Here is a 24,833-nt window from a genome sequence, read left to right as displayed (position 1 = left end):
AAAGAAAAAAACATTGAAAAGAGATGACTTAGCAGATACAATTGTGTTAATTAACTCTAAAAATTAGAAAAATACTGTCCTTTCTCTATTCTTTTTCTCAAAGGGCAGTGGGAGATGATTTACAGTTCTTTCCTTTGAAACTGATAGGAGTGCAAGTCCTTTTGGGTAACCAATTAAACTTACCACACGAAGTCCTTTGAACCAAGATTATTGAGGTGTCCAGAGATTCAGGTTGAGCTACGTATTTAAGGCAGACTCTCAATAAGCCTTGTTTTCAGAGGCTTTTATTGAAAGGTGTTATAAATTGCATTAGTATTAAAATTGGAAAGCAACCTATACTCTATTATTATTTGTGCACTTAAGGTTTATGTTAAAAACATCAGATTAAATATGGTATGTTCTTTGTGAAGTGTCTCAAATGTAAGTGTAACTTTCATGTTTGTATTTCAGGAAACCCAGATGCCTTTACTGAAATTTTGTTGGATCAGGAACCTATAAACTCTATAAATGACTCAAGCCAGCTAGAAGATTCTGGATGTGATGTATCTAGTGACTGTTTATTTGATACTATAGACACATCACATAACTTGGGGCACTCTGAGCATAACTGTAACACTTCATTGTCTACATTTAATTCCGAAATACTTCCCATATTGAATACTCATTGTACTAGCAAGGAAAAAACTTTGGCTTCTCACATGCAGTTCTTGCAACATCTCCTTGAACTAAGAAAACTGACAGAAGCAGGAGGTCAAACAGTCTTTACAAAGCTTGAAAGCGACTCCGGCACAATATCAAATTCTGTCTCTCGATTGCTTGATGGTCTACTTACTTTTTACAAGAATCCTAAATTTCCTGTCTCAAATTTTCTGACACAAGCAGTTTCTGTTTTGATCAATTTAATAACTGATACAGATTTATCTAATCATGTTCTGAAAAAGTGTTTTGAGAAGTTAGAAGAATTTAACAGAAACCTAGTTCAGATTATTTTAAGCAACAGCAATTTCAATAGGGTAAGTGAAATGACTTCCAACTTCACTATCTACTTCAGCATGAAATCCAACTATACAGTTTACAATAAGAAATACAATGATGCATCCATAGAACTTGCAACAAAAACTAAGAAAAAGTAAACATGTAAAAAAGAGAGTATGTTGCTGCACACATCTCTTATAGTTACTGCTTAAGAGTAAGATTTGAAATGCTGTGGAGTATTGATTGAAAATCTTTTATTTGCAAGGCAACCCAAAATTTACAGTTTATCTTCCAACTATCTGGGTGAATTTAGACCAAAGCAAATGTGTGGAAACTAGAATAAATACTGTTGTTCTTTACTGTATGAGGTGATAGAGTAGGTTGGCACAGGCTACTGAATATTTTCACTATTTTTTTTCTTTTGCTTGCATTGAAGATGTGGGATCAGATCTTTAGTGGGTGTAAATATGCATATTTGCATTGAAATCTCAGTGAAAGTCAGATATAGTCTACTGAAGCTTGAAAATAATTCCTGTGTTTTTTTATTTTTAAATATTAAGAAAGGAACATAGATATTGAATGTCTACTGTTACAAGAGTAAATAGAACTGCAAACTTTGCAAAGAATACCATACATAATTTTATATTTGTCAGGCTATTTCTGATTAGTTATCTCTGTTACTACTTGACAGTTTTGCTTTCAATCACTTTGTGTGTTCAACCATTGCCTGCTGAAAAACATTGCATACCTGCAGTTTGCTAACAAAAATAAAACAATAAAAATTACTATAAATCAACCTTAATTTAAAATGTCCCTCACATATTAATGCTAAAATAATGTAAAAAATAAAATTAAAAATATAGCATAATAAAAATTGCTCTAACAAAATCAGTTATATATTTTATTAAAATTAATTATAAAACTTAATTGCAGTTTTGCTCTAAAATCATCCAAAACAGCTTTTCTTCAAGTAAAAAGCTAACATTTAAATTTCCCATTAGTCAAAATGAAGAAAGCCCCTACGTGTGTGTGTGTACACAGAAGGGTTTAACTCTAAATAAGCAATCTGAGCTACATGAATTTGCATGGCACTTATTTTGAAATAGAGCACTCTTCCTCTGACTTCCCTTACTCCACGTAAAATGAGGGTTACAAGAGTCAGAGTAAGAAGTCCTCCAGCTTGACAGTATTTCGACATTATTTTGAAATAACTGCCTGCTGTGTAGACGCGGACCACGTTATTTCAAAGTAATGTTGCTAATAATCTAATAATCACTCAGTACATCCTAAATGATAAATAACTATATCTAAAATATACTAAACCTATTACATTAATTAAAATGAATAAATACTTAAATAAAAGCACATTTGCGTATATCAGATATCAAACAAATAAGCTATGCTTCCTATTAATTTATAGCTAACACTACCTAAAAAGAATTTAATTACACTGCTTTAAATTCTAAAAAAAAAAAAAAGTAACAGTCTCTTCCAAATTAAGTAGTTCCTGTGTCTTTCTCTGTGGAAGTTTTTCCATTACCTTCCTTGAAATTTCTATTTTCATTCTGGTCTCTTTAGTGAAAGCTGGACACAATAGGTAGAATTTATTAAGTATTTTAAGTATATGCAAAAATCCACTTAAATATAAAAGAAAGGGGAAAGGTCCAACTATTGTATAGTATGTTTTATTGAAGGGAAAAGAATTCATTAGGACTACTCATGCAGAAGACTTTCCATGAGCAGAGCCTAAAATGTCTAATTTCAAGACATTTTCATTATTAGAATTTTTCTTCTCTTCTGTTAAGCTAGTAAATAGATGGGATGCTGGTCAGTAGTTTGGAAGTGCTTGAGCATTTAATCTATTTTATACTTCTGGCATAAGGCATAGAGCAGAATAGACCTGACTACACTGCTCCTAAATCATCAGACTCCTCCTTTCTCTGCACCTGGTCTCTCCACTCTTGTTGCAGAGTGAAGTATTCAGAACATTCTTGCTCTGAGTAGAGGAGCCAACAACAAAGTTAATGAGAGTAGTTTCCATAGATGGAAGAGGAACAGACCTTGAGCAGTTTTCAGGGGTTTCTTGGGGATCAATTACATGGAGAGAACAAGTGAACTTTTACCAAAAACAAACAAAAACTTTAATAAAAAAAACCCCCAAAAGTGATACACCAAAACATACCGGTACCAACACCATCCCTCCCCCCCCAAAAACCATCAGTGGAAATTAGATGGTGTTCAATGTTCACTCTACAGGAGGTAGCATGGCCCTGTAGCTGCTTAATGAGCCCCGCCCAGATGGGCTCAGGGCTCCACTCATGGTTGGGGGAGGGTCACTTGCCTCCCTTGGAAACCTCCTTGGAAACAATGAAGTGAGCCTGTGTCTGTTGATTTGCAAGACATGCTGTAAGATTATTTATTTAATTAATTCATTGACGCGTGAAGTGTTTGACTGTGCCTGAGGTTTTTATGGAAGCAGAGTTTTGTAGGACTGTTAGAGTTGAGCTATGTAGGCTATATAGTGGAATTTTGTTTATCCTGTTTCTATAATTTGTTGAGCGCACAATCTCAGGTGCCTCCTTAAATTTCCTATAAATTCTCAGCACATGGAAAAATAATTGGTCTTTTCTCTACTTGGTCTAGAGAATGTATTGATTCATCTGGATATTCAGAAATTTTGGAGAGATGGATTGTCATGGGGGGCCTGCTGTCCTTAGGTTTTAAATTAGGGAGCCTTCTATCTTAATGGGTGATTTGGCTTGTAGGCCAAGAGTTTATCTGGAAAGAAAGTCCATAAAACCCAGCATACAATTCAGATCATTTCAGGGTTGCTGTAAATTTTGTTTTTGAATCAACATGACCTATCTTCTAGCTTGCTGCATTTTTGTTAGAGCTCTTCCTCCCTGAAAAGAAAGAATGTAAAAAGTGTTTTTCCTTTTAATACTGTTGTCCTCTCCAGTGCTTTGTTCTACATCTCTTTAAAGCTACAGCCATCTCTCTTCAAACAAAACAAAATCAGACAATGATAGTCATCTCTTTTAACCACTGTTGTTTGAAAATAATTGTTGTTTTTGGGAGTTTTACCTTTTTCTGAGAGGCTCACAAATACAGACAGTTGTAAGAGAAGGTTGGACCAATATCCTTTTTATTATTTTGCTAAGTAATTGGTTTTGGGGAAGTGGAAAACATTTGAAGTTGGGAAGAAGTTTGATTCCCAGTAGCAGAATGGTTTACCTAATGTTTGCAATTGCCTGGCTAAAATTTCAGTATGGTGTCTCAGAGCATTTCATGAGACAACAGCAGTTCAGTAAGAGATTGCTTTTTTATATGAGTGTGAATTATGAATCTCAGTTGTAGGCTGTGTTGCTGGTTCAGATACAAGAATTGCATCTTGTATCTGAACCAGCATGGTATTAATGTCTGTATATGTAAGGGGCTTGACAACCGGGTAGCCTTAATATTTTGGAAAACATCATTATGTTGAAATACAGCATAATGAAAAACATAAAACAGAAATATAGATAACTCATGAACAGGCAATTAAATTATGAATTGTGTGTTTATATATAAAAATACACATAAAGTAGTTAAAAACAGTAGCTGAAAGATCCTGAATCAGTGTGCTATTCAGATATTATGTGCTTCACCAAGAATTAAGCTTTTCAGATAGAAACCCCAATCTTATATTGATAGCTTTATTATATGACAGACTAGCTAAACTAACTATAGGTGACATTAACTTGTGCCATTCATTGTAGCCTGCTGTCTGTGTTTTCAGCAGTCACATTGACATTGCTTAACTCATCAATATACAAGAGCCTCCCTATTTAGGGACAAATAATATTTAAAAATGCATTAAGGGTTATCATGTCTCTCCAGTTCCTGTCAAGTACAGTTGAATCTCAGAGCTAAGAACTGACCAGTCAACCACAAACATCATTTGAAACAGGAAGTATGTAATCATAGACCTCAAATCAAGCAAGCAAAAAACAAAACAAAAAAGCCCCAACAATGCAGTACTTTGTTAAACGTAAACTAATAAAAAGATTTTTTTTAAAGATTTAAAAAAATAATATTTTACAAGTTAAGGAAAATAATTTCTGTGCTTGTTTCATCTAAATTAAGATGGTTAAAGGCAGCATTTTTCTTCTGCATAGTAAAGTTACAAAGCTGTGTTAAATCAATATTGATTTGTAAATTTTTGAAACAACCATAATGTTTTGTTCAGAAATATGAACATTTCGTTCTTACAACATCCATTTCTAAGGTATTTGTAACTTTGGTTTTCATTGAATCCAAGTCATTAATTCAACCCAAGAACTTAACAGATTCTTTTTTCTGTTTTTTTTTACTTCATATATTTCTGAGTTTAACATATTTTATATTTTTATAGCTATAAGACGACGTGATATTTTGAACCCTTACATATATTAAGGACAAATTCATTTTGCCATTATTTCCGGACAGAACTAAAACATGATTCATGAATAGATCACTGAGAGATGAAATTTTATTTATGTTCCCTATAGATAATTTTATTACTTAGACAGTAGTGTTTGCATTGTTGTAGTAACCATGTTGGTTCTATGATATTAGAGAGACAAAGTGAATGAGGTAGTATCTTTTTCTGGACCAACTTCTGTTGGTGAAAGATTGCCTTTCTCACTGAAAGAAATTGGTCTGATAGAATATATTACTTCACGCCTCTGGTTTCTCTTACGTAGGCAAGGTAAGTTTAGCTTATATGCAATTAATGATGGAGCTGGCTTGTAAATATTCAAATATCCTCCTGCACCAGCTCAGGGGGAAATTGGATTCACTGTGTTCCTATCAGCTCATGTAGACACTAGTAAATATGTAAAATGCTCAGTATTTACAGTTTGCATCATGCACTTATTTCGTAAAACTTAATGCTTTTACTATTGTCTCCAGCAGATGGAGTCAATTCTATATTAGGTAGCTAGTTTTAAATACAGTTCTAGCTTCATGATTAATCCAAGCTTGTGCAATTTTATTATAACTGACATCCTGGAATACAAATTCTATTCCTTTGAGTCTCTTTGAAAGAGGGGGAGGGATTCATTGACGCATTTGTATCATCCAGTACAGCAATACAAGTTGGACCGCCCTAGTCCGGCACCCTAGGGATCTGACTAGTCTCAGATGAGGGATTTTGCCAGACCAGAGGAGGTCATTTTTGTACCCCTGACATCAGCCTCCGCCTGCCCACCTGGCCTGGCCACTGGTCTCCCAGCCAACTCCTCAGCGCCTTCTGTTGGCCCAGCTGTCCTGCTATACCTGCTGGGCAACCGTTGCTGCCATAACTCTTCTGGACAGCCCAGTGCCAGGGCTTGCTGGGTAGCTGCGCACACTGGGGCTTGGTGGGCAGCCCACCAACCTGCCGGCCTCACCTGTTGGTCCTCCACCGTGACTCTCTGGTCCTGCAACATCCATGCTGGAGCATGGATGTTGCCAGACCAGAGAATCCCGGTAAAAAGCGTTTCAACCTGTATAATGATCAATCTAGTTCAATATTGTTTCTGGGGTGGATTATACTAGATGTTTGAGGATTGGAAAACAAATAAAAAAAAACCCTTCCATAATGAACAGGCAGAGTGGTCTGCCTAAAAGAGGTATTTTCCCCCCAGCCACAAGTCTAAAGCAGAGCCTCAAGTATTCATAGAGACTTTATGTGGAAGTCATAGAATGGGCCATTAAAAAGCTTCCAGTACAGTAACAGTTGAGAAATGGATGATGTAGAGGACTTCATATGGGTAATGACTCTCTGTTGCCACTTTATTTAATGGAAGTGGAGCATACACCATTTGTTTCATTTTGGATTAATTTGAAATAAGGTTTCTCTTTTGTTGTAAACTTAGCCTCTGAAATTTGATTCCTTCTGGTCTACATGAAGCGACATTGATCTCCACCTCATGTGATAAAAGTCCTTTTGGCTTTTGGCAAAGTTTAGCCTTATTAGATCAGCCACATCCATGTGAACTATACTAAGATCCATAGCAGTCCTGGGGATATTTAAAAATCTACAGTCAGGAAACTCTAGGGTGGGACATATGAGTCAAAATATGGAATTGAGAGAACAGGAAAGAAGACCGCTATCTCTAAGAAGCCAGTTGTGAGTCATGGACCTAAAAGGACTGCAGGATCTGATGGCTTTGCAATGTTCACTTTCCCTTTATAAGTTCTTTAGGCATACTGAGCTTAGGGTAGAGGGGAATCTCAAAGATGTTTGGATATCTGGTTATAGGAGTCCCCGGAATCAGGGAGGTCAGTCAGTCTGTCTCTCAGACTTAGCTATTATGCTGTTTCTAGTGGCTTCTTTCTGCTTGCATTCTGCACGTGAAGTTGGTGCTTACATAAGTCACAGGAATAGGGTTACCAGATGTCCAATTTTGAACCAGACAGTCCAGTATTTGAGCTTTCTGTTCGGGAAACAAAGTGAGAAAATATAAATGAGTAAATATAAATGTCTTGTATTTTCTAAATAAGATGTAATGTAGATTGTGATTTAATGTCAAGCATGTCTGGTATTTTTCTTGAAACCATCTGGCAACCCTACACATGGACCGTGGTTGTGGGTTTTTTTCTAGCAACCACTATTTTCTCTCTCACCCTTTTTGGAATACAGAAGTTTTTACTATGTGTGGAAAATATCCCCGTATTTTCCTGATGTGGTCATAATAATTATGCAGCCCCGTCATGGTTGAATATGTGCATAAAGCTGGTGCCACTTACAACCCAGTATGAGAGGGATTTATTGCCTGCCTGCCTGACTCCACCATTTTAAATATTATACCATCATACCTTTTTTGGTGAAGTGTTGCAGACTCCTACAGGAGGAGGACAGCAATGTCTGCATTTTCTTGTCTGTTAGAGGATGGACTCTATATTGAAAAAAGACTGGAAGTGAGATAAGTCTTTGTGCTTCAGAAACAGAAGCATGGTGCTAACTGCTGGCACTCTTTCTTATTTTCTCATTTAGTTTTCTTCATGTCTTCATATAAATCTTATAAATTATTATGTTTCTTCCAAGAATTTTGTCATTGTAATGTGGAAGGGGAGTCTCAAACTTTTATTTTTTAGGAGCAACATGTGTATATATATATACAGGCTTTTAGTCGTAGATGCTGGTTTTGTTGATGTAAGAGATGGATACTGCATAGCTTATTTCTAAGATGTGAATTTTCATTATAGCATCACACTGTTAGCTTGGCAGCCACTCTGTCAAATTCATAATGTTGCAGTTTTGCTTTGTTCTCTGCATACTGTATTTATATAGTCAGTTTATATTTTTAAAACTTTCTATTTCAGTACTCAGCACTTTCAATTTCTTTCTGACATGCCTATTTCCTTGATTATATTTCTCTCTAATGTTATCAGTTTCAGCTACCCAGCGTTTTGTAGGGACTAAATATACCTGTATTTACCTCTGAAAAAATGCTCCAAGTTGTTTCCTATCATATGTGACAATGTTTATTTCTTAATAGATAGATGTTTATTCTCTGCTCATTTGATTGTATGTATCTGATACCCACATTTATTATTAATTCTACAGATCCATGATCCCTAAACACTGTAATATCTATGGGTCATAAAGCAGTTCTTTGCTGTACTAAATGTGACATTATGAAAAATTGTTCCTGAGAAAATAATGTGTAGAGCTGAGTGGAAAGTAAATACTTCCTTTGTTTATAGCTCTTCTAGGCTTGTGAATAGATACCACGACATCAGTGAAGATTATAATGTGAGTTTCATTGTCTTAAGACAGATGATATTTTGGTAATGTTGAAGGCCTTGATCTACCTAAAAGCAGACGGATGATTATATTTGAATTAAGGAAGTTAAGAAACGAGTAATCAGCTAATTGTGTAGTCGATTACTCACAGCCAGCTCCAAGAGCAGCAAAACACACTGGGCAAGCCCGGCAAGGGGGCAGCCCCACGGATGAGTTTCATTTTGGACACAGCTTCCCAGCACTTTTCATTTAACAACTCCTGCCTTCCTATCCAGCCTCTAGTGGCTTGGGGGAACCTTGGGAAGTGCCTGAACACTGCACACATCCTGGAGCTGAGAGAGGAAGCCAAAGGGTCGCAGCAACCCCGGGTGGGCTGGCGGTGCTCTGGGAAGGCAGCGCTGGGTTGGCAGAGGGGTGATTGACCTGCCTAGTCACACCTCCAGCTCCGTGGAGCAAGCTGAAGTAATTTCTGGGCGAGGGCTGCCTGGCACACTGGGTAGTGGCACCCAGACACTGTGTACACTGGGCAGGAGGCAGGCAGATCCCAGCCAGGAATCACGGGAAGGGGAAGAGTGGACAGTGTGAGCCCCGCTTGGTCCTCAGCTGCTTGCCCCACTCTGCCCTTTTGGGTTGCAGCACACCCAGGCCAAGCCACACAACACTCACAAAGACCCAGTGACCGGCACGCTCCAGTCCCTGCCAGTGAGCCCAGTAGTCTGCAGCCGCCAGTGTACAGCGCTCAGCCTGGGCTTGCTCCAGCCGAACAGTGAGCCCAGCCACAGCAGCCTGTGGGGTGCAGCCAGGCTCCCCAAGCGCCCAGCCAGAGGCTCTGCCCCCACTTTCGCAGCTCACAGAGAGCCCCGAGTGCCACCAGCCCAGCCCAGGGCTCTGCACATTGCCACTCGCAGCATTGGCCCAGCTCGCCACAGGAAACCCACCCGCGGAACATTGCCAGCCCAGCCATTGCGGCGAGCCTGCATCTCCCTGAGCCCAGCCTGTGAGCACCAAGCTTGCCTGGCCGCAGTGCTACATCAGCCCAGGCTTTGGTCCTCGGCTACTGGCCCAGCACCAGGCAGCCTTGTCCACTTCCCTGCCTGCCATGCATGAGAGGGGCTCTCAGGAGAGTGGTTCAAACCTGGCGCATAGGATGGGCAGGGAGCGGAGCTGCAGCTGAGTCACCCCCAGAGCAGCTGGTCCTTGCAAGGGGAATGTAAGTCGAGTGCTTTTACATCTTAAATTTGAATATGCCTTTTTGATCATGGCAGCTCATATTATATAATTAGGAACTGATGCAGTTATTAAACACAATCATCTAAATGATCCCTTCAGATGACTATTAGGGATTATCTTCAAGACTAGAGAACCCAGAGGACTGGTGAAGGGCAAGTATCTGTCTTTAAAAAGGGAACAAAGAGCCTCCAGGGAACTGTAGACCTGTTAGGCTAACTTTAAGATTTGGAGAGATACTGAAACAAATTATAAAACAATCTAAGCCCCTAGACATATCAAGGTGATAAATAGTAGCCAATATGAATTTGTTAAGAATAAATCATGCCTGGCCAACCTAAATTCCTTCTTTGTCAGAGTTACTAGCTTAGTGGATGAGGAGAAACAGTACATACATCTTGATTTTATTTAGTCTTTTGACACAGTTTCACATGACAGAGTCATGAGCAAACTAGGGAAATGTGGTCCAGATAAAATTACACTCAAGTGTCAACTATGGATTTTCAACCACTTGAGTAATTATCAATGGTTTTCTATCAAAATGGGAGGATATAGCAAGTGTGGTTCTGCTGTTATTCAGTATTTCATTAATTACTTGGATAATTGTGTGGAGACTATGCTTATAAAATTGTGAATGACACCCCTCTGGGAGGTGTTGCACAGTATTATAATTCAAAATGACCTCGAATTGGGGAACTGGAGTGTTGGTTTGAAATCAGGAAGATAAAGTTTGATAACGGTAAGTATAAAGTTCTTCACTCAGAGAGGAAAAATGAAATGGACAAATACTAAATGGAGACTAACTGGCTAGGAGTAGTACTTCTGACAAGGGAGGTGGGGGTCTCCTCCCCATACACACATACACACTTTTTATCACACATTCTCCCCTTGCTCTAGACTTTAGTTGAAAAGCAGCTGTCAAGCTAGGATGCACATGGAACAATGGGATTAGGAAACTTACATCATGTGATGCTGACTGACCCATGTGACTGCAAACTCTTCCCAAAGCATCCTGTAGGCAGTTGTACAGTGGGATAGCTACCACTGCTCTCTGCGGTGTTGCAAGAGCTGCTAATGTGGATATGGTCAAAGTGGAGCAAAGTGTGGACACATAATTGTAGTTTTCCTGCAGCGTTCTGAGAGCAGTGCTGTAAGCACCAGGGCTTTACATCTGCCGTTGTAGACATAGCCTTAGAGTCCTAGCTGGGAATTCACCTCAGAGTGGGGCGTGCCCATTTCCCAGGCTTTTATCCATGTTCATCATGTAGCTGGCCAATGCCCATTAGTGACCCGCCATGAGAGTTGTTTACAGTGTTTGGAGGAGTCCCACAAAGAAAGGATAAGTGCAGGATCTGCAAAAATGTTCACCTTCGAACTCAGAAGGATAGGATATCGACCTGAATGTCCTCCTCATGGAGGCCGCATTTCATCCTACCTTGAAGTTCACTCGCTTGGATTCCTTGCTTGGCACGTCAGTACTCAACGCGCCACCAACACCAGAATCTACTCAGACTGTTCCCCTTCTACAGTGCCTTAGAAGTGGTCAAAGTCAATAGGCCTGCCTGCTCCATAGAAAAAGGAGGCTCTGGGCAAAGAACCTGTGTCAGACCACATTCTCATTCCAGTTCTGCCTAGAAGTACCACTGCTGTCAGGACCCCTAGTCTGTCCAGTGACCTGCCTTCAGCTCCTGGGAGTGCCACTAGGTCCCAGCCTGTAATAGGATCATGTGTGTCTAAATTGGTGGTCAAACAGCAAGTAGGTCAAATGGCACTGCAGATGCCAAGTTAGGCTATGGACCTGGCCAATGCCCTGGCATCTGCAAGAAATCCAGTTATGGGACTGTCCCCTAACAGTGGAGCATCCCTGATCACCAGACCATAGGCCTCAGTTCCTGTCACTGTGGCCTCAGATCCCAGGACTGCAGCCTCAATCCCTGGGTAGAAGATATAGATCACTGACATCAAGGTCTCTACCTGCAAGCTTGAGGCTGATTTCCAAACCCATGATAATGTCAGGCCTCCTACCAGAGTTTGCCATGGCGCAGATCACCATTGCATGGGTGTTCTCCTGGTGCGTTTAGGAAGAGTTCTTGAAAAGATGGGCAGACACACAGAGACAGAGTCTCTCAAATATATAGTAGATTATCAAACAACTTTATATGCAACTTTTCATTGTAATTTTCTGGCCACGTGTTAGTATTCTGCTCTAAACTTTGCAAGCTGTCAGTCGTTCGGGAGGTCACAGGGGCTTATCAACCATGCACTTCTTTCCTCAGCCACAAGAATTTCACCAGGGACTGGGAGAAGGATGGCACAGAAAATTTCCCTAGAGTCTCTTCCCTATATTGTTATTTTGTTTTAAGTGTGTTTTGTATTGGAATACTAACATAAAGCCAACTTAATAAATCAGAGAGGATCCTTGTCAGATTTTAGTTGAAACTTCACTGTGACAGTGGTCACTTTAGCAAGACATCTGAATATAGCATCGGCAATGACTAATTTAAAGCAAAGTGGCTGGGGATCCTGTATGAGGGCTAGAAATGAAATGCCAGTTAGTAATTGAGGTAGCTATCAATTGTTGTTGGTAAGTTTTTTTATAACATAAAATTTATTTTATATTTTTCCATCCTAAGTAATATTTCCTAGGCTGATAGAATATGTTGTGTAAATATTACAGAAAGTGACTTTTTATAGCCATAAATAAATGATATTGGAAATCATGGTGATTTAGTATTCCTGACTGCCAAAGGAAAGTTAGTTCACTAACCTTTTCAAGGTTATAATATGAAAGATGTAGAATTTGAAAAATATGTAACCAGCCTTAATACATAAAAATGAGGAATGAAGTAAGTGAAAATGGCTAAAAATATGAAACATGTTTGTTTGTGGCATTTCCTACACTTCTGTGTGGCAATCTGCAATTTATATAACCTTATCTAAAACTACAGGAACTATACAAGCTGCCTAGAAGTTAGAATGAGCCACATACTGCACATGCTGCTCTAGTTATATATTATTAGTGAATACACTGGAAAATCTTTCAAAACTGTAGTTGTCTAAATTACTCCAGCAAAAAGCAACCATTGCATTGTGAATGATCTCTTGTATAAAAGCCACATTTCACTGTGTCCTGGTGTAAGGTCAGATAAAATCAATGTGCATGTGACCTTAAATTACAATTACATGGATATTTTCATTAATAGATATTTTATTAGCCTTCTGTTGTACTACCAACTTATTGGAGCGTGGAGCGCTCTTTAGCTATTCAACTATTGACGGTATTGTTTATAGTTTTGGATGTATGTGGGATGTTTTTTCAAAAATACTTTCCATGTGTATGCCCCTACATTGTGTCAAGTGTCAGCCGACGGTCAGGGCAGTGTGTGTGTGCTATACACCCAAGACTTCAACTGCTGAGACCGGGGTCCCTTGCAGCGGGCAACCTGGAGGAGGTTGACGAGCGCCCCAATAAGTGTACAGGAAGAGCTTATTACACTTCAGATTTCAGCTGCTAGAATTCGTAATTCCTTCGCAGCGGACAGCCTTGGGGAAGGCTGAGAAGTGCCCCAGTGAATTCTGCCACCTGGGTGTGACACAAATCCAAACGCCCAAGCTCTCCCTATATCTGTCCCTTAAGACCGGCTGAAGTTCTTTTAAATTGTGCCTGGTTCTGTTACAGCAACTGAAGGAGTCAGGTTAAAGCTTAAACAGTTACAGGTTTATTGAGGAAGCTTATAAATCATATGGTTACAATGGCTATTGCTCTATTTCTTAACTACTAGCAAAATATAGATCTTAAAAATGGTTACAAAGAAGATAAAGATAGAAAAATAGAAATAATGGTGCCAAGTAACAGCTTACTCTTTCTATGTGTACACTTAAGACAGAGGACCACATCCAGGTACAATTTTTACCCCCTTCTGTGCCTCTCGACTCCAGCATGTCAGGCCAGGGCCGGTCCCTCAATTCCTAGGAAAGACGAAAATACGAGGTGGGCGTCCCCATAGAACCTCGGGAGGTCAAACACCTAACCCGACCAGCAGGTAGAGGGTAGAATGACACTCAAAGTGAGTGTGTGCTGGACCCATCTTTTATACTCATTTTGGGTCACGTATTTCTCTTTCTTATCTGTGATGCCAAATAGTGCTGGTCTGCCTTTTGTGAGACCAGTTCTTACAAGGGAGTTGTGAACTTAATTTACACTTGTAAGAGAGATAACTAAATTGGAATTACTGGGGATTCTTTTCTCAGTGGGGGATTCCTCTCCCAGGGACTGTGTGTTTGTATCAATATGGGTGCCAGCCGGGTACTTCTCGCAGCCTCAAGGCCAGCCTATTGCCTTAATCGCTCTCTCCTCATATCTATGTTTTCAGCTTCTCAGGAGCAGATGAGCTAGCATAGACTATGCTGATTTTACTGCTCCTTCTCTGCCCTGTATGCTTCAGGAACCTCAGAGAGGCAAATAAGATGGATGATATGGGGGGTTGGTCTGTCTGGCTACAGTCAGTCAAAAAAAAAAAGGTTACTTCCTATGTGTTTTCCCCATTTAGTATATATGTATGTTTACTAATATTGTGTGGTGGGGCATGCTAAAACAGTTGTGATACAAGATGTTATTTTATGACAAGTCTGTAACTATGAACTACTTGGAATCAACTCCATACATGCTTTATAGATGACAGATATAAAGTGTTAAGATAATATTGCTGTTGGTTTTATATGGTCTATCTCTTAATATTATGATAAAAGTCTGTGTAATTTTAATTGGTAATTTTTCTACTTTTTCCCTCAAATCATATATATAGTAGCCCAATGTCTGTGACTCTGTAATGCTGAAACACTGGCTGTTCTCTCTGGGCGGCTCTGTTGCCCTGCCGTTGCACTCGACTGTCTTCTGCACTGCTCAGCCAGGTCACCGCACGGGAGCAAGCAGCACAAGCAGCTGTTTGGAGTCTGCTCTCCCCATGAAGACACTAACCTTCCCCCCTCATCCCCACTCTGTTCTAAAATTTGATTTGTCAATTTCACATGCGTTCATTTTTTTGATTGTATCACTTTGGTATAGATGGTTGTGCCAATTTTCTTCCACATATTGATCTGAGGAAGTGGGTCTGGCCCACGAAAGCTCATCACCTAATAAACCATCTTGTTAGTCTTTAAAGTTCTACATAGTTCTGTCTAATGTTTATACTGTTCACTAGAAGCCAAACAATGTATCAACATCATCATCACAGTCTGAAATATATAGCAAAGTCTTCTAATAGGATTAATTTCCACACTGTGATGATGTTGATACATTGTTTCGTTTCTAGTGACTGTAGAAATGACATTACTGAAGGTTTCTGTGAATGGGTTTTGCATACAGTAGAACCTTAGTTACAAACACCTCAAGAGTAGAGGTTGTTTATACCGCCTGTCTCCAACTTACGAACCGGTTACGGACCAAGTAGTTGGTCGTAACTCGGTTTGTTCATAACCCCATTGAGTTACACGCAACCGCGCTGTTCGTAAGCGCGGATCGTGTTTGTAACTCGGGGTCTGCCATTTACGATACTTGGGGACCGGCAGTACCTTTAAAATGTTTGTAATTCTGGTTGTTCTTTCAGAAATTTACAACTGAAAATTTACTTAAACCTTTGAAACTTTGCTATATAGGAAAAAAAGCTGCTTTCCCTATTTAAATAGTTTGCCTTTAATGTAGTACTGTACTGTACTTGCTTTTTCTTTTTTTGTTTGTCTGTATTGCTGCCAGATTGAATACTTCCTATTCCAGATGAGGTATGTAGTTTACTGGTCAGTTCTTAACTTGGATGTTCATAACTGTGAGATTCTACTGTACTATGACAACCAGGTTTTCTTGTATCTAGAAATATATAGGTAAGAGTATGTGTATCCCGTCTGAAAATTGCAAATATACATACAACTAATAAAAAAACATCACTTGAGCATTACATATATGGCTACCCATCAACGTTCAGGCTACGTCTAGACTGGCCACAAATTCCAGAAAAGGGATGCAAATCAGGTAAGTCAGCACAGGGAAATCCGCGGGGGATTTAAATATCCCCCGCGGGATTTAAATAAACATGTCCGCCGCTTTTTTTCCGGCTTGGGGAAAAGCCGGAAAAAAAGCGTCTAGACTGGCGCGATCCTCCGGAATAAAGCCCTTTTCCGGAGGATCTCTTATTCCTACTTTCCTGAATACTAGGAATAAGATATCCTCTGGAAAAGGGCTTTATTCCGGAGGATCGCGCCAGTCTAGACGCTTTTTTTCCGGCTTTTCCCCAAGCCGGAAAAAAAGCGGCAGACATGTTTATTTAAATCCCGCGGGGGATATTTAAATCCCCCGCGGATTTCCCTGTGCTGACTTACCTGATTTGCATCCCTTTTCCGGAATTTGTGGCCAGTCTAGATGTAGCCTCCTTGTTTAGGCTCACAATTGCTGTATGCTTACTTGAGGGAGCAACATGTTGAAAATGTAGTTGTGTATGTAGAATCATAGAATCATAGAATAATAGGACTGGAAGGGACCTCGAGAGGTCATCGAGTCCAGCCCCCCGCCCTCAAGGCAGGATCAAGCTCCGTCTACACCATCCCTGACAGATGTCTATCTAACCTGTTCTTAAATATCTCCAGAGAGGGAGATTCCACCACCTCCCTTGGCAATTTATTCCAATATTTGACCACCCTGACAGTTAGGAATTTTTTCCTAATGTCCAATCTAAACCTCCCCTGCTGCACTTTAAGCCCATTACTCCTTGTCCTGTCCTCAGAAACCAAGAGGAACAAATTTTCGCCTTCCTCCTTGTGACACCCTTTTAGATATTTGAAAACCGCTATCATGTCCCCCCTTAATCTTCTTTTTTCCAAACTAAACAAGCCCAGTTCATGAAGCCTGGCTTCATAGGTCATGTTCTCTAGACCTTTAATCATTCTTGTCGCTCTTCTCTGTACCCTTTCCAATTTCTCCACATCTTTCTTGAAATGTGGCGCCCAGAACTGGACACAGTACTCCAGCTGAGGCCTAACTAGTGCAGAGTAGAGCGGCAGAATGACTTCACGAGTTTTGCTTACAACACACCTGTTGATACAACCTAGAATCATATTTGCTTTTTTTGCAACAGCATCACACTGTTGACTCATATTCAACTTGTGGTCCACTATGACCCCTAGATCCCTTTCCGCCATGCTCTTTCCTAGACAGTCGCTTCCCATCTTGTATGTATGGAACTGATTGTTCCTTCCTAAGTGGAGCACTTTGCATTTCTCTTTATTAAACCTCATCCTGTTTACCTCTGACCATTTCTCTAACTTCCTAAGGTCATTTTGAATTATGTCCCTATCCTCCAAAGAAGTTGCAACCCCACCCAGTTTGGTATCATCTGCAAACTTAATAAGAGTACTCTCTATCCCAATATCTACATCATTGATGAAGATATTGAATAGTACGGGTCCCAAAACAGACCCTTGAGGAACTCCACTTGTTATCCCTTTCCAGCAGGATTTAGAACCGTTAACAACAACTCTCTGACTACGGTTATCCAGCCAATTATGCACCCACCTTATCGTGGCCCTATCTAAGTTATATTTGCCTAGTTTATCAATAAGAATATCATGCGAGACCGTATCAAATGCCTTACTAAAGTCTAGGTATATGACATCCACCGCCTCTCCCTTATCCACAAGGCTCGTTATCCTATCAAAGAAAGCTATCAGATTAGTTTGACATGACTTGTTCTTCACAAACCCATGCTGGCTATTCCCTATCACTTTATTACTTTCCAAGTGTTTGCATACGATTTCCTTAATTACCTGCTCCATTATCTTCCCTGGGACAGACGTTAAACTGACCGGTCTATAATTTCCTGGGTTGTTCTTATTCCCCTTTTTATAGATGGGCACAATATTTGCCCTTTTCCAGTCTTCTGGAATCTCCCCTGTCTGCCATGATTTTTCAAAGATCATAGCTAAAGGCTCAGATACCTCCTCTATCAGCTCCTTGAGTATCCTGGGATGCATTTCATCAGGACCTGGTGACTTGCTGACATCTAACTTTCCTAAGTGACTTTTAACTTGTTCTTTGTGTATCCTATCTTCTAAACTTACCCTCTCTCTGCTTGTATTCACAACGTTAGGCACACCTCCAGACTTCTCGGTGAAGACCGAAACAAAGAAGTCATTGAGCATCTCCGCCATTTCCAAGTTCCCTGTTACTGCTTCTCCCTCCTCACTAAGCAGTGGGCCTACCCTGTCCTTGGTCTTCCTCTTGCTTTTAATGTATTTATAAAAGGTCGTCTTGTTTCCCTTTATGCCTGTAGCTAGTTTGATCTCATTTTGTGCCTTTGCCTTTCTAATCTTGCCCCTGCATTCCCGTGTTGCTTGCCTATATTCATCCTTTGTTAGTTGTCCTAGTTTCCATTTTTTATATGACTCCTTTTTTATTTTGAGATCATGCAAGATCTCCTTGTTAAGCCAAGCTGGTCTTTTGCCATATTTTCTATCTTTCCTACGCAGCGGAATTGTTTGCTTTTGGGCCCTTAACAACGTCCCTTTGAAATACTTCCAACTCTCCTCAGTTGTTTTTCCCTTCAGTCTTGCTTCCCATGGGACCTTACCTACAAGTTCTCTGAGCTTATCAAAATCTGCCTTCCTGAAATCCATAACCTCAATTGTGCTGGTCTCCCTTCTACCTTTCCTTAAGATCATGAACTCTATTATTTCGTGATCACTGTCCCCTATACTGTCTTCCACTTTCAAGTTCTCAACTAGTTCCTCCCTATTTGTTAAAACCAAATCCAGAACAGCTTCTCCTCTGGTAGCTTTTTCAACCTTCTGAAACAGAAAGTTGTCTCCAATGCAGTCCAGAAACTTATTGGATAGCCTGTGCCTCGCTGTGTTAGTTTCCCAACATATGTCTGGATAGTTGAAGTCCCCCATCACCACCAAATCTTGGGCTTTGGATAGTTTTGTTAATTGTTTAAAAAAGGCCTCATCCACCTCTTCCACCTGGCTAGGTGGCCTGTAGTAGACTCCTACCATGATATCACCCTCGTTTTTTACCCCTTTTAGCTTAACCCAGAGACTCTCTACACAGCTATCTCCTACGTTCATCTCCACTTCAGTCCAAGTGTGTACATTTTTAATATACAAGGCAACCCCTCCGCCCTTTTTTCCCTGTCTGTCCTTCCTGAGCAAGCCGTACCCTTCCATACCAATATTCCAATCATGCGTCCCATCCCACCAGGTTTCTGTAATACCAATGATATCATAGTTGTAATATTGGTTAGCAACTCCAGTTCTTCCTGCTTATTACCCATACTTCTCGCATTTGTATATAGGCATCTAAGATACTGATTTGATCTTGCCTCCCTGTTGTGCCCTGACCCTCCTTTCTCCTTGCCATTATAGGCCGTAGTCCCCCCCATTTCCAACCCATCTCCCAGTCCCGCACATTCAGCACTTACCTGTGGGCTTTGCTCACCTGCCCCCGACAAACCTAGTTTAAAGCCCTCCTCACAAGGTTAGCCAGTCTGTGTCCAAACAAGGCCTTCCCGCTCCTGGAAAGGTGAACTCCATCTCCGCCAAGCAGTCCTTCCTGGAAGAGCACCCCGTGATCAAGGAAGCCGAATCCCTCCTGGCGACACCATCGTCGCAGCCAGGCATTCACCTCCAGGATGCACCTCTCTCTGCCCGGGCCCCTACCTTTGACAGGAAGGATAGAAGAGAATACCACCTGCGCTCCAAACTCCTTCAGCCGTACTCCCAAAGCCCTGTAGTCACACTTGATTCGCTCAGTGTCACACCTGGCAGTATCATTTGTGCCCACGTGGATGAGTAGCATGGGGTAGTAGTCAGAGGGCCGGATAATCCTCGACAATGCCTCCGTAACATCTCGGATACGGGCCCCTGGCAGACAGCATACCTCTCGAGATGAGCTGTCAGGGCGACAGATGGGTGCCTCTGTTCCCCTCAGAAGAGAGTCTCCAACCACCAAAGCTAGACTTTTTCATGATGTACCTATAATCATGCGAAGTCATATATTAATGCATATACATCGTTAGTGCTATAGATTTTTGTGAATTTTCTTCAGCTCTTCTTACGTTACTAACTATTTTAGACAAGCAGGTATATGTTTACTGGTATGTAATATGCCTGAAAATGGCAAATTAGTGGATTTAGTCCTATACCAATTTTTAGAGTCCTGTTGGGAAAAACAGAATACAGGATAATGCATCTACACATTTTGTCCAAATCATGTAGGGTAGACCAAGATAGAAAGCAGTATGATAATTTCTTCCAAATTGACTGATTGCTTCATTTCAGCTATGGGTGGGCTAGGTGGCTGGAAAGATACTTAAGTACCAACAACTTTGTAGTTATTCTTAGAACATATATGTAGGAAAGATAACCTTTTCATTAGTTAGAAATTTTCTTTTGTCCATTTCAGTTACAATAATGTATTTATTTTCAACAGATGTTTCATAAAAGATACTGAAGATAAGTCTTGAAAGACCTTGAGTAGACCCATATCATTAGACTTATATCACTGACATGTTTGTTAACTTTTTTCTTCTATGTATATACATATATTAATTTTGTCAAAGGACTTCTTCTGTCAATATACCAGGAAATAAAGAATTTGAGATGTTGCCTTTTATGTTTCATAACCAGTACATGACATCACTTTTTTGCTTGTTTATATAATTGTTACATTAGAAAGTATGAACAAATTGTCACATTTTTATTAGGAACAACTATGTATGACAGAGCAAAATTTATACATGCAGTGTACTTGTAGCCAAGTCAGAACAAGGATATAAGAGAGACTAGGTGGATGAGGTAATATCTTGTATTGAATTGATTTCTGTTGCTCAGAGACACAAGCTCTTCAGCAATTCAGCCTTGTCTGTCAAAAATTGATATAGATATTTATCTTGCATCAAATGTTCTGAAATTTCCTCTGTCTTTTAAGTTTAAAAAGAGAGATGCCTTAGTAATGGCTCAAGGAACAGCAAGAGGGAGAGACTCTGAAAATTCTGTCTATTATCTGTGAATAAATAAACCATCAGTCAAATGCCTTACTGGTACAATTCCATTATAGACAATGGAGTTAAGCCTGGGATAAATTTGGCCCCACTTTGTTTTTCATTTCAAAGACTCCCTTTCTTATACTGTCTTAATGCAGTGACAAAATATGAGTTGTATAAAGCACTAGAATAGTGCAAGGTAGTGCATGGGATTGTAGGACCCATATATCCTTCTACCTCTCTCCGCAGTTATGTGGGTTCAGGAGAGAGAAACTCCTGGCTGAAGCTAGCCATAAAGATGTCAGGCATGAGCAACAGGTCCCTTAGGGTATATCTACACTGAACCGTTATTTTGAGATTGCTAGTGTTATTTCAAAATAACAGTATGAGAGTCTACACAGCAATTCTGCTATTTCGAATTAAATTCGAAATAATGGATGGCTTATTCCAACTTCTGTAAACCTCATTCCACGAGGAATAACACCTATTCTGCAATAGCTATTTCGAAATAAGGCATGTATAGACGCTCCAGTGCTGCTATTTTGAAATAGCCCCTCACCAGGGCCATTCTAAGTTATTCTCCCCCCAGTGCCTCCTGGGGTTCCAAAATCAAGATTGCACATCTCAGACTAATTTTGAGGCATCCCTGCAGTGTAGATGTGCTATTTTGAAATAAACTATTTCGGAATAACTATTCTGGAATAAAAGTTTCAGAGGGGTAGATGAGTTAGTCTGTAACAGGAAAAACTTAAAGTCTTGTAGCACTTTAGAGACTAACAAAACATGTAGATGGTATCATGAGCTTTCGTGGGCACAGCCCACTTCTTCAGATGACTGGATTGTCCAGAACCAAGAATAAATTAGGGAAGGGGAGGGGAGAATAGCTTATTTCGAAATAACCGTGCAGTGTAGATGAACCCTCAGAAGCACCGATGGTTGTCATCATGCTCTATTTTCCACAATTTTAACTCTGAACACGCTTTTCCCTCTGTTGTCTGGCTGGAGCTGCTATCTATCTCCTGCTCCCTTTTTTCTCTTCACTCCATCCTTGCTTCTTTCCTTTCCTACCACTGGTGCCTACTTCCCCTCACTGTCATTTCTTTATTCCAGTGCTGTTCCCTTTAGTTAATTCCCTTCTTTAATGACCTATGACTTACAATGGGCTGAATGTTATTTAAAGAAAAATAAACAACCTTGAAAATGATATGCAAGTCAAACTATTCTGTCACCCCTATGCTGTTTGTGCACTATCACTCTGTGTAAATTTCTTTCCTTTGCTATGAGTCTGACATGTATTTAGTCTGTGAGTGCTTTTTGTTTAAGATAGGGACTGTGATGTAGTGTTTTGCACAGTGCTAGCACAATGGGACCCCGGCCTTGGTTATGTGTTCTAGATATTCATTCACTGATTTCTGTGAATCTTTTTTTATCTGTTTTATTATAAATGAATGTTCCAGTCTCTTCTATTTACATAAAATTTCTCTTCAATTAAGTAGAGGTTCATTGTTTGCTTCATGACCATCCATTTCTGAAGGTTTTATAAGAAATTATGTTCCTATATTATATTGTCTGGCATAAGGCAGTAAGATTAATGTGATATGGGCAGAGGACACACACAGCCTTTCTGGGTTTAGTGAGGATATGTCCTGCGTGACTTTGTGTTAAGGAACAAGAGGTAAGCTGTGAAGGCTGAGGTTTTTTGTTTGTTTGCTCTGCCATATTTGTTTGTAGGATTTTAAGCGCTATGCTTTTTTGTTTCCTCTTCTTTAAAATGTTAAATAGCTAACTCATAGGGAAGTCAAGGCTAATTTTGATTATGTTTATAATGCTGTTTGAAAGCCTGAGCTGGAAAGTGTGATTTGAAATACAAATTATTTTCTGCACCCAGTGAACTAATTTGTAAAACTTCTTTTTGCCATCACCTAATATTTTATACTGATTTGTCAGCAACCTGTTCTGAAAATTTTGCCATTGATTCTTGTTGGTGACAATGTGTTTGGCACTGTACAATAGACTGAAGACATGACTCTATTCCAAGTAGCTTACAGTTTCCTAACAGACAGCATAAACATCTGATGAGAGAGCCAGAGTGAGATACCAAATGTGAGAAACTTGAGTATACAGTATTGGTGTATTGCTTGGGGGCGGGGGAAGGAGGGGAAATAGCACATGAGCACACTAGCACCCACCAATTTCCAAAAAATCACCAAAGTCTTCACATTTAAAACGTTACTGTGAGAAGGCGGGAGTTGGGAAAGTATTTTAACTAGTGTAGTTTTTAGCTGTCAGAAGTAAGTTTTGACTTATTTTTTTATGTCTTCCCTTTTACATATATGTATTTTTTTTTTACTTAAAAGTGTGTTCGTGGTGATTAGGAGTTTGGACAGATGTTGAAAAGATAGAATTTACAATACTTTTATTCAGTTTCAGGTGCAGTATTCCATATCACACACCCTTGTTTTGCTGGGAAGGTGCAACCTGTTAAGAAAGTCTGTAATATCTCTGCTGTTATCTGAAGTAAATCAATTTGCTGATGAGTTGCAGCAAACCCACCAGGTACTGTTCTGTTGAAAACTGTATGTTATCTTGAAACAAAGTAAACCATAATGCCTATTTAAATGGTATTTTAATACTACAGCTCTGTTTCAATTTCTTAATTTAAAATAACAAAAATCCACAGTATTTGTTGACTTTCAGATTTAAGCATTTGTTTTTTACCAAGTTTCTGGATAGTTTTGAAATTTTTAATTCCACAAAAATAGTATGTGAGGTTTTTTTAAATGAAAGATCAGCAAATTGAAATAATTTCCAAACTAGGACCAGGTCTCAAAATACCTTAAGAATTTCAGATATGCACTCAGTAGACCTCTTATCTACTAAGGTCTGATACCTATGTTGGTCTCATCATGCTGTAGAAAATGTGCTGGTAGTGACTGTGGACGATCTTTTCTTAGTAATCCAGGGGGTTCAGTGATATATTTTAAATTGATCAGCTGTCTCAACTATCTTTTGGTATTGTGGAGCACAAGATATGTATTTATCCATGACTGGATTGTTCTTGAGCAACTTTCTTTCTGGAAGATCTCAAGGGCATTTTTAAAAAAATCTGTGGCTATTGTTCTTGTATGTTACCCCACAGATTCCCATCTTTTTACCCTTTCTGTTAAATTGTACGCGTGGAGCTTATAAGAACTTACTGCAGAAAAATGGGTTGAGAAGCCTTCAGAATGTTAATGCTGAATTCTATCTCTCTTTTCTGTCACTACTGGTGCAGCAGAGCAGTTTTATAATTAGCCATGGACTGTGAGATTTACCTGGCTGTAGAGGAAATAGTTAATGCAGAACTGAGATGATAATTGTAGGGGTTCGGAAGCAACTGAAATACATGATAAAAAATACATGAAAAACATGGTAAAAAAAGTATCCCTGGACGTTGAAGAATGCATACTTGCAACCTAGGAAATTTTAGAATACCCAGGTAGTTATGGTTCTCAGATGTGCTTCTCAAGATCTGGTACTGACAGGAATGCTACATTCTTTCCTTTCAGAGATGGCTTTTGCTTTTGGTTATCTATCTAAAACAGTGGTCCCCAACCTTTAGAGGCTCCCGGGCACCCGGGGGCGGGGCCACTCACGCGCCGGGCGCCCGGGGGGTGGGGCCACTCATGCGCCGGGCGCCTGGGGACGGGGCTGCACGTCCTGGGGCACGCCAGGGGCGGGGATGCCCTTGCACCCGGCGCCGGCACGTGCCCCAGGGCCGGGGCCGCCTAAGCACCTTGTGCTGTGGACCCGGGGCCGGCGCCGCCGCCCAAGCCGCACGCCTGGGTCCGGCACCAACGCCGCGCGCCCGC

The 24,833-nt window shown here is 40.1% G+C and overlaps 1 protein-coding gene across 1 annotated transcript in view; it reads left to right on the top strand.

Annotated features, from left to right (window-relative positions):
* Positions 1–24,833, top strand: part of MEI4 (meiotic double-stranded break formation protein 4) — a 113,633-nt gene that overhangs the window by 26,848 nt on the left and 61,952 nt on the right. The window contains exons 3-4 of the mRNA XM_075923791.2: positions 451–1,013; positions 23,407–23,538. Coding sequence (XP_075779906.1) covers positions 451–1,013; positions 23,407–23,538 — 695 coding nt within the window. The remainder of the gene's footprint in view (positions 1–450; positions 1,014–23,406; positions 23,539–24,833) is intronic.

The sequence above is a fragment of the Pelodiscus sinensis genome, chromosome 3 (assembly GCF_052426305.1).
Source record: "Pelodiscus sinensis isolate ZL-2025 chromosome 3, ASM5242630v1, whole genome shotgun sequence".
Classification (NCBI taxonomy): Eukaryota; Metazoa; Chordata; order Testudines; family Trionychidae; genus Pelodiscus; species Pelodiscus sinensis.
The sequence above is the reverse complement of the archived record's forward strand: the minus strand, read 5'-3'. Positions and strand labels throughout refer to the sequence as shown.